Consider the following 10,722-nt stretch of genomic DNA (forward strand, 5'->3'; position numbering starts at 1 on the left):
AAATATAAATGAGTTGACTGAAGCAGGCCGGGCATTTATCCAGTATGACCCCCACCCTTCACACACGTCTTGGTCAGTGTCTGGGGGGTTGCGTTGGAATGTTTGGTGCCAGCAGCTGGTGCGGCCCATGTTTTCTCAGTATACATGAGGACGTCTATTAGGACACAGCCCTGTAAAATGCCGGGCAAAGCACGGAGCGTTAGATCTGGATATAAAAGCCTGATGGAAATAGATATGTGATGCTGTGTGGACTTGGGAAACAGCTGAGATGAATCTGAACGTCTCACCCCAGTGTCTTACAGCTTAGAAGCTCTAATTTCTGTTCATCTTAAATATAAAATAAGATCTAAGGGCAGCGAGCGACGCCGGACATCGCTGCTACTTTCTCCTCTTTTTGCAGTCTTGTCAGATATTTCTGTGTAATGAGGGCATCAGCTGCAGTCTAATTAGGATGCTGTTTATTCTCCATTATTTATAAAGCGCAGACATGAATATAGTAAAACATATTCTTCCTGGAGGCTGGCAGACATGCCAGGGTACAGATGTACAAGGTAGTGCCATTATCTGTGGCTGCACTGTGCTTCAGTGTCTTATACATGCCAAGTTCAAATGCAGGTTGCAATAAATACTTTCATGTATCAATACAGTTTCATCGTTATTCCAGTCTGGGCATTTCACACTGGAAGCCCAAACGGATTATGGTAATGGTCCTAAAAATCCATCAGGCATGAGAAAGTCCCCCGAAAAAAATGTTCTGGCGCTCGTCGCTGCTCCCAGGACAACATGGGGCAGTACGGTGGCTTAGTGGTTAGCACTTCTGTCTCACAGAGCTGGGGTCAGACGTTGGATTCCAGACCATGGCTTCATCTGTGTGGAGTTTGTATGTTCTCCCCGTGTTTGCGTGGGTTTCCTCCGGGTGCTCCGGTTTCCTCCCACACTCCAAAAACATACTAGTAGGTTAATTAACCCTGTGTGTGTTTCTGTCTTTGTGTGTTAGGGAATTTAGAGTGTAAGCTTCAATGGGGCAGACACTGATGTGAACGCGTTCTCTGTACAGCGATGTGGAATTAGAGGCGCTATATAAGTAGCTGGTGATGATGATGAAGAATTGTGGGTTGTTTTTCAGGTAATTTCACATGATGCTTTTTTTCCAGGATCTCCAGCAGATGGCGCTCCAGCTACATGGTACACTCCTCTGCCCATTCATTTATTTCTATCTCTAGCTCAGTGCTTGCACGTTTGTCTTTAATCGTCTATGAATGTGTCTTGGACAGTGGTCAAAAATGAGAAGTAAATAATTATGGAAGCTATTTCTTATACCTCCCGACAACATCGCCTGGTAAATTTGCCTTTAGTGAAAAGTTGCCACTGAAATCTTACAATTCCCTCATTGTGGGTGGCTTTGAAGCCAAGCTTGATGCATGTGTTAGTGCTTGTTAGAGCAGCCTCAGTACTATCAGGCAGGTATCACATAGAGGTGGCCATGTGTTTGTTATAATCATCCCTCTCAAAGGAATATCTCTGACTGGTCTGCTGGTATAAATGGAACCTACACCGACCAATGAGCTGTGAGCTGTCACACAGCGACCTATCATAAGAAGGTCAACTTGTAGCAAGATATTTATCATAGCTGTGTTATGTGCTAGTGACACTGGATGATATCAAGCAACTTCCTCCTCTTGTCCATCGTATAATGTACAAGATGTGCACGTCAGGTTTGTGGTCTGGGAAACGATCAAACTAGTCCAGTTAAATTGCCTTTAAAGTCTGTTGTCCACAATTTATTTAGTAGTCTGTTATTAAAGAGGACCTGTCACCTATGCACAGGCATCTATTTTGAGAGCAAAATTAATATTCAGGAGTATGTAGCCCATCCATTCCCTATTGGTTCCTCATGAATATTAATCAGGCAGCGCCTCAGTGATATCACTGTTTCTTAACGAAATCTGATGCACAATGGTTCAGCTCAAAAAGTTGACACATCCATTGTTTTAAGGTGACTGGTCATCTCTAGTTAGCACTGACTGAAGTAGTGTTACATCAACAGCAGTTGTTGCTTATCTAACGTTTACTGTAAGGAGCAGCAAGTGCTTGATATTTTGTGTAAGATCTATCTATATCATACTTGCCAACTCTCCCTGAATGTCAGGGAGACTCCCTGAAATAGGGGTGATCTCCCTCACTCCCTGAAGAGTCTGGCATTCTCCCTGATGCTGAGCCAGTACAAGACGTGGTTGGCTTCACCATCTGTGGTATGATGACACGGTTCAGAAATTGTGTCCTATGTCCATGTATTGATGCCTATGGAGGTGGCCATTTTCATGGGGACCAACATTTAATCAAAGATTGACCGGTAAGGCAACATGACTTCAGTAATGGAGACAGAAATGTAAAAGACACTTCAGTCTCTAGGGTTCATTAGCTGCTTTTCTTTAAAGCATAGTTGCCCATTCTCCAGTAATGTCTGGGAGACTCCTGCATTTCTGCGAGACCTCCCGGGAGAGCAGGGCTGCCACCTGTTTTTTGTCCCCGCAATAGAAAAGTGGTAGGGGCGGGGCTTAATGACGCAAATATCGAGTCATCTTAGCCCTGTCTTAGGGCCAAAATGATGCAATTCGTAAAGCCCCACACGCCCACCTTCCCCGGGATCTCCCTGAAGCCAACAAAGAAAAGTTGGCAAGTATGATCTATGTCTCTATTACGGCTTGGGAAAAGACACACTGTGATACAACAGTATGACAGTGCATCACACTTCTGTTATGCTGTAAGCAGGTTTGTGTTTCCCGACACCGGAACACCACAAGCTCAGGAGTATGTACGTAGCCGCTGCTGTAGACCTCCCTCTCCTATCCTACCAGTGCTTTAAGGGCTCATCCTGAAAGATAAATAGGATACATTCCGTTTTATTACTAAAAGTACTGAAACACAGAAAAGAAGTTACTGTAGTGAAGTAAGAGCAGATCTTTATCCAAAGCAAACTCTGCAGCTCCTGTGGGGCCAAAGAACTAGTTTCAGAAAATCATTGTATCCTGTGCTTTGGCAGATTGGTAAACAAGCGATGTTTCTAAAGTGGACGTACGGCAATTCTAGGGGACCGTATGCGCATTGCTTCAGTGGGAACTCCTTATAAAACTGTGACTACAGTGTACAATAGTTGTATCTGGAGAACTGAAGAAAAGTGAATTCCCCTCTGAATGTGACCATTACCTGTCCAAAGCTTCCTGGTCCATCCGACTACACAGGGACCTAACTAAGGGTGCTGTTGTCTCTTTAATATGTGTGGCCCAGCGTACATATACACGTACCACAGTCCCTGATGCATCTTTAACCACAAATATTGTGTATTGCATAGCACACTACTCCAGGTTTGCCCATTATTACAGTACAATCCCTGTAGTGACAACTTATAGTATCAGTGCAAAAACATTACTGTCTGACAATATCACTTCGCCCCAGGCAGCAACTGTTGTCTTTTACTTGTATACTTGGGTATAAATTGTCCGAACTTGTCAAGTTTTGAAATAACTTGAAATTAGTTTTAGCTGTTGCTTCTAGTACTTGTCTTGTGATTATGGATTGAACGCGGTGTTAGGTAGAAAGTGTTTTGTCAATTTTTACAGAGAGCCTGCAGATAATTGCAGACACGTGGGGTTTCTTTTGGATTTCTTAAGCAAGCCTGACCAAAATTCTGTGTTTCTGTCAAAACTTCTAAGTGGACTGTTCCATCCCAGATGTGGGGGTAACCGAGATGTCTCATCTGTTTGTCTCAATTCAGGTTTTGTTTGGATCTAGTATTTAGGAATAGAACATGTATATGATGATTAACTATTTATTTTTTTAAACATTTTTCAAACAGTTCCAGCCCGTCGGAAGCACCGTAGAGGCTCACAGTGGGGCAGGGGCATCATTAAGAAGAAGAAATCCAGTTATTTAAAAAAAGAGGAGGAGGATTCTAAGTTCCAAGACTACGAAGACAACGACGATCCCTTGGAGAACGGAGACTGTCTTGAAGAGAATGGAGAGGAGACGGGAGACCCCTCGGTGACCAACGATGAGTCCTCTTGTGACATCATGGATGGAGATGTGGATCACACCAATAGCACACCTGTGAAAGGCAGCAGCTGTCTCTCCACGGAAGAGGAGAGCTCCAACGAGTCCACGCTTGTCAACAGCAATAAAGCTTTCAAAGAAATATCAGCGGCTGCCAAGGATCCACCACTGGCTGCCGACTACGTCAACGGTAGCGCCTCAATGGAGAGCTTAGAACGAACACCGCTAGCTGCTCTCCATAATGGAAAGGAGGCCTCCAGTACTCTCACCACCACGGATAAAGACTCTGGGGCAGGAGCCCACCACACTCATGAACTAGTTAACTGTCACAATGATGCAAGCGTGGATAGTATTGGAGGGCCACAGCAATCGCAGGTAGCTGCTGAAAATAATGTCCCCGAGACAGTACAAGAGAGTGTGGACTTAGAGGATGTACAGGAAGGTAAGTAGTCTCCCCCTCCCCCCCTCTCCCTGTCATGTTTATTAGGAAAGACGCATGAACTATTTTATGTAATCTATACTGGAACCGAAAATAGTAGGGAGTTGTCTTTCATATCGGGCATTTAAATACAGCTTAAATGGTAACTCCACTACCCAAAACTGGAAATGTTAATAAATAATCCCTGTTACCTCTGCTGATAGACAAACAATGGGGCACCAGCTTGGTCCCTGGACCTCTGCGCGCCCCCATGTCTGTGCTGTGTTCAGGGTTTTCGGGGATAGTCTACTCACTCCTACTGAGGAAGCCATGTGTTCCCTATAGCGGAGCATGCTGTCCATTGACTATACACCTCTGTTAGACCGGGGCAGACATTGAGTTACCTCCCGAAAAAGGGGAATCTCTGCAGAAGTCATTAGTATTTGTTACTTATCAAATTTCATTGTAAAATGAAAATTAGTATTTAAAAAACCTAGCCCACATCTGGATGGCTTTAATTTATTGGCTTATATGTGGCCTCGTGTAGCTTCTGGTAAGTTCATTGCTATATCTCTTTGGCTCCCTTATGTGCATTTAGTCTATATTTATTTAACCAGCAGGGTTTGGTTTAGTTTCCCTGCATGTGACGCGGCTGTACTGCTCTCTCCTCAGTGGGATACAATGATATTCCAGTCTCCCTTATTCTTAGTTACCTCTCTGCCTTGTGTGTGTTGCACACAGTGTAAGGGACACTGGATGAGGTGATAAACTGATTTATTTTTAATTTATTATGTGGAATGGTCAGGGTGGGACTGATCTTCCAACGACCTGTTATGTCACTTTCATTAGAAAACAAAGCTCTATTACCGTGCACAAAAGAAAATTTAGAATGACTGGCTACAGTCAGGGGAAAAAAACATGTGCCCTTGTCACACGGTGTCAAAACAAGCTCGTTAAGCAACGGGAAAAATATAAACGTTCTGTTACAATGTCAGTGATACTTAATGGCATTGCTACTTTTTAGCAAGTGGAAGCGGCCATTTTGTTAGATGTAATACTCATGAGCGTTGGTTTAGCTATCAACCTAATATTGGCATCAATGAGGAACAATCCAGAGGAAGCTGCTTTGTGGCTGAACCAATATTTGATTGCGGCCCTATAAATTAGGAACAGTGATATTACTAATATTGTGTATGTAGGTTGGGAAATGACAGCTGGGAAACGGATTAAAATAGGTTCACAAATGAAAAGGCAGCAATAAGTTCTGGAAGAGCGATTTTATTCTATGGTGCAGACCCCGCCTCTCATTTGCATACAGTGCCAGCGGCAAGGAAGCATTTATGATGGGGACACAGTTTAGCTGTGTCTAGTACATCACAATTTAGTCCACTCTTAAGATATCGTCTCATACAGATTAACTATAGGTTTATTGTGCATATATAGATCTCTGTGTGTGATTTTAACACTCGGACACAATGGAATAAGGAGGATGTTTCACGTGTGTGTTTGGGCAGTCTGTGTATCCTGAGAACTGTTGGGACTTAGACACTTGGTGCTCATGAGACAGCTATTGGCCATCTGGTAAACGCTCAAAGCTTTGCGTTATCGGATGCCCCAGTTTCAGGAAAGCTTTAGAAGACGTCTCCTTGGAAATAGCTGCTCAAACATCCTGAAAGATGGAGGGAGGGAGGCTGGTGCCGCACGGAAAGGTTATGGCGGGGAACCGGTCTGGTTCAGCAGCTGGTTAATCAAATCCGCAACCTCTGCTGAATCCTTAGTCAAACATCCTCTTAAAATATCAAGTATCAGGAGCCTGATTCCAGGCTCTCAATAATTACTGCTGTCCTATGAAGAGAATCTCATATTTGTATATCGCACATGCTGGTGTTTAGGAGATGTAAGACCCAGCAGGTGCATATTTACTGCAGAGTTTGCTGAGCAATAGCTAGCCTGAAATCTAAAAGGTGTGTTAAAGATGTGCATTTATAACAGATTTATATTGAATACAGTTGTGGTTATAAAAGCTGAAATACTAGTGTGAACAGAACTATTAACTTGCTGGGCATTATGATCATTATTTATAAGGCGCAGATCACTATACACAAGGAAAGATAATCCGGTCACTAGGAACCGTTGCCCCATAAATCTTATAGCTGGTTCCCCAAGTGTCCGTCAGGAGCCCCAAATAGAGGTGGCTCACACTATAATGCATAGACTATTTGATATTTTGGGATCCCAAATGCAATTTCTGACCCACAAGTCGAGCCCCGCTAGTGTAAGGAACAAGTGCTCTTTAAATAGAACCAGTTACAGCAAAGTTACTTTGTTCTAGGTCTGTGGCAAGTGCAGAATTTGCGTTTTAATAAATCGCATTTAAAGGGATTTTTTTACATTACACGTATTTCATGATCTGTTAAACTTACACAGTGGGAACACAATATACTTCTGTGTGTGTCATTGTTCCTCCTGTTTGATGTACACATTATTCCCCCGACAGATGAATCGGATGACGTAGTACCGCTTAAGGATCACTATTTGGAAGAAAAGCTGGAACCTGAGCCACCATTGATCGTTGACCACAGCAGACTTGGGGTATGGTATGGTGCCATTTTTATAGAACCAGTCCAGTTGGATACTTACTGGTGCAATAGATGAAAATGGACCATGCATTTTGAGTTCAGTCTCCATAGAGTACCGTACTCCCCAGGAGTTTCTGTTAGACCCAATTGTATATTATGTGAGAAATTACATGTAAAGGCAAATCAGCCAAATGTACGGGGGCCCGTAGGAGAACGGAGAATACTACTTGCTGTATATTTACTCCTTCGCTCTCCAAGCCACCTCCTCGCACTAGCCACCAGTGGATCTTTCAGTTCAATTTACATATAAGACCTCCTATTTAGGTCATATTGGTTGAACAATTCTGTTTTTTAATGCAGATGTTTTACTGTTCCATGATCTATTGTGGTGGATCCATGTCTTGTCTATCACAGGGGTGTCCAGGCTCCGTATAACCTGCTTTCTTATGGTCTCATATAGACAGCCTTATAGCTTCTCTGTCCTAGGTCATGTTTATCTATCTTTTCTCTCTTAGAAACTGCTGGATACGTTGGTGGAGAAAAGTGACCATTTGACAGTAGACGAGCTAGAAAGGTGGTACTCTGTTCTCAGCCAGTCTATCTACATCCACAGGATGGATTATAACAAGACACATCTAGTGGAGGTGAGTGAATAGGAAAGACCAGGCGCAGCGTTCTGCAGAGCACAGTTAATATGTGGTAGGGGAAGATCTGCTGATAGACCAGATGGCATTAGTACGTTGTTCTCAAATCGTGTCCCATCTTCCTCTTATCATCCTAGTCATTAGATAGACAGACAGTAGAAGTCACATAGGGCCTGGTTTATTAAGGAACACAAAATAAACATAATTTGTCCTTTAAAGAATGCGGACAATTTAAACACCCGTATTCAGCTACAAGTGGATCGGAAGAAACGTCTCCTGCTGAATACGGGAGTAAGTTCACTCTTGACTCTACGTCACTTGCCGTATTTAGAGACACAACACCGTGCAGGATACGCACAATGCGTATGTGCATTATAAACTCCCAGCTGAACACACAAGGGCAAAATATTGTTCATTTATTGTCACCTGTTAATAGATACAAATGTATTTAAAATCAATGTTTCATAACGGTCAGTGTAACACATATCATGATCAAGCATCAAAAATCATGTATAACTAGTCATACAGATACCAAATAATTGCATGTATCCTGTCTCAAAATAACCAGTGTCCATATATATTTATGTCCTAAGGCAATATGATGGTGTCCAGTTGGTATAGATGGTAAGCTTCCCAAATCACATAGGACAGTCCCAATTTGTTTTTATTTGTTATTAGACAGGAGCATGCTAAGGGTACAGAAAAAGGTCAAGTAAGGAATCTGGGGGGGGGGGAAATGTAATGAAGGTACATGGCAAACGTTGACATATCAAGGGGTACGTAAAATAATATTTCAGTAGTGACAGACTTGGAGAGAAAGGTACAAGCAGTATATTATGTACTGGATAAGGGGTTTTTGATATCTTTATAAACAGATTTGTAGCCATGTAGAAGCCATAGTTATTTTACGCCTTAGTGATTGCCGTTTTTCTCCTTGATGTTTTGTGTGTGGATATGTTTCTGCAGCTGTACCTCAGTCTTTTGAGACGAGAACTTGACCCAGAACAAATATTTCATTGTAACCCCTCGCCCCACCCTATAACACAACCACTCTTTCTGCCATTTCCTGCCAGATATCAGAGCACTGTAATTAACAATTCTCCTGCTGGGTAATTTATTGGCCAGTCTGAGCGTGGTTGGACATCACAAATGATGGGGGTACCAGTCAGGAGACCCCATAGACTAGGTGCGGGAGGGGGTATTAAACAGCAATATTTGTTCTGGATGGAGTTTGTCTCTACACTGTGATGTCCTTGGAAGAATGATTAATACTAAAATGTGTAGCTTGTGCTTATATATGATCAAACTATAGAATGTCCGTTACTGGGGTTAAACCACCTCTTTTCTGTCTCGCGTGTCAATTTTGCAGGAGATGGAAAGAACAGTTCATAAGTTTCAAACATTCCTGTGAAAGTTGCCAAATCAGCAACGTTACTGTGGGACTCCGGGTGGGAGCGCAGCCCCTCTGAGCTCTTTATTTATTTCTAGTAGCACCAAGTCTGCTCTGAGCCTGGCTCCCCAGCGTTCAACCTATAAACCATCTGCTGTTCAAATGAGATTGGTGCTATTGTCTCAGGTACCTGATGCCAACCAGCCTACTAGAACCAAACAGAACTTCACATCACGGTGGACAAAACCCAACATCACAGCTTGAAAATGATTTGCGGTGCTAATGGCGGGTGGACCGAACCTCCACCCATTGTCTGTCTAGTTTCTTTCTGATGCCAGAGGGCCATCCGCACCCATTGGCCGCCCTCTTCCGGTCAGATTCATGCGATGGAACTGAAAAAAAACTGGATCCTTCTAATGCCAGGCGCTTGTATTTATTAATTTTCGTGGTGGGGGGGGGGGCTGTCTTGTTTTGTCTTATCGCTCCCTACACCATCTTCTTTTCCAGACGTGTCTGGCATGAATTTTGTTTTGCAAAACAGTGTGGGAACCGGTCAGTGGCAGCTTATCATAAACCTTAACTCAAAGCTTGCCCCTCTCTGTGCCTTTTAACACTATATTGGAGTATTCAAATGATTTGGGTGTGTTTCAGTTTAGGGGAAAAAGACAATCCAAAAAAAAAAAAAAAAGCTAAATCAGATTTGTTGGTTTTGCTTTTAAGACTTTTTAAGTTTCCTCCTCATTCACCTTCGAGAGCAAGATTGATTGGTGCCTCAACGTCGTCTGATTCGTATATTTCTCAGTGTGCTGCAGCCCGGTTAGTATTTCTTATGGTGCTGGGTACCCGAAAGTGTTAAGTTCTCACTGAAATCTACCTACATCATCAGTGGTCTTGTATATCTATTCCCCCCCCCCCCCCCCCCCCGAGACATAAAAACATCTCTTTAATTTAACATAAAAATGTCACCTGTGTACGTATTCAGCGTTGCCCGTTTCACCGAAAAATGATTTAGACAGATCTATGCATCAATGAATTTAAGAGCTGTCCGACCATCCCTTCCCCCGCCGTTTAGTGTACAAACCCCATTAAGCAGCGCCAGCTCAGTCTGTTTGTACATTGCACAGACCTGACCTGTAACGCCCTCCTCAGTCCACCCTTTTTTAGTCCGTTGGCACATGTGTTTTGTGAAGGTGCTAAATATTTTACTGTTTTCTGGGATCTGTGATTTAATAAAGATACGAAGGGTTTGTTTTTTTTATCTTTTGTTTTTGTTTTTTTAAATGCTACTTGACTAGAAATATCGAATGACTTTCAGGAAGGAAAAATGAGAACCATTTTTGGCTTTAAAACAATGAATATTTCTAATTTCTGTTGTGCAGTGAAGGCTCTTAACGCGGCAGATTCGTATGCCCATACGATCCACATCCCAAACAAAACCTTTTTTAATGGTGGCATTTGTTATAATTTACAGTCCAGTATTGAACCAGTGCGAACAAGTTACTATAATGCAGTTTTGTATTCTTTTTGTGTATTTGTGTTTTGTTGCATGCCGATAGCCCAGAAAGGACGTATGACATAACAGTTGTGTGTAACTCCTATGGTCGTTCTGCCCACAGGGATTGTGTCCTTCCACATCTTAGA

At 42.7% G+C, this 10,722-nt stretch overlaps 1 protein-coding gene across 4 annotated transcripts in view; it reads left to right on the forward strand.

Annotated features, from left to right (window-relative positions):
* ATAD2B (ATPase family AAA domain containing 2B) overlaps positions 1 to 10,339 on the forward strand; it is a 78,261-nt gene extending 67,922 nt beyond the window's left edge. For all 4 annotated transcript variants that reach the window (XM_075201367.1, XM_075201369.1, XM_075201370.1 and 1 more), the window contains exons 25-28: positions 3,857 to 4,492; positions 6,966 to 7,060; positions 7,563 to 7,691; positions 9,061 to 10,339. In XM_075201367.1, coding sequence (XP_075057468.1) covers positions 3,857 to 4,492; positions 6,966 to 7,060; positions 7,563 to 7,691; positions 9,061 to 9,102 — 902 coding nt within the window. In that variant the 3' untranslated portion in view covers positions 9,103 to 10,339. The remainder of the gene's footprint in view (positions 1 to 3,856; positions 4,493 to 6,965; positions 7,061 to 7,562; positions 7,692 to 9,060) is intronic.
* Positions 10,340 to 10,722: the final 383 nt, after the last annotated feature.

The sequence above is a fragment of the Mixophyes fleayi genome, chromosome 3, assembly GCF_038048845.1.
Source record: "Mixophyes fleayi isolate aMixFle1 chromosome 3, aMixFle1.hap1, whole genome shotgun sequence".
Taxonomy (NCBI): Eukaryota; Metazoa; Chordata; class Amphibia; order Anura; family Limnodynastidae; genus Mixophyes; species Mixophyes fleayi.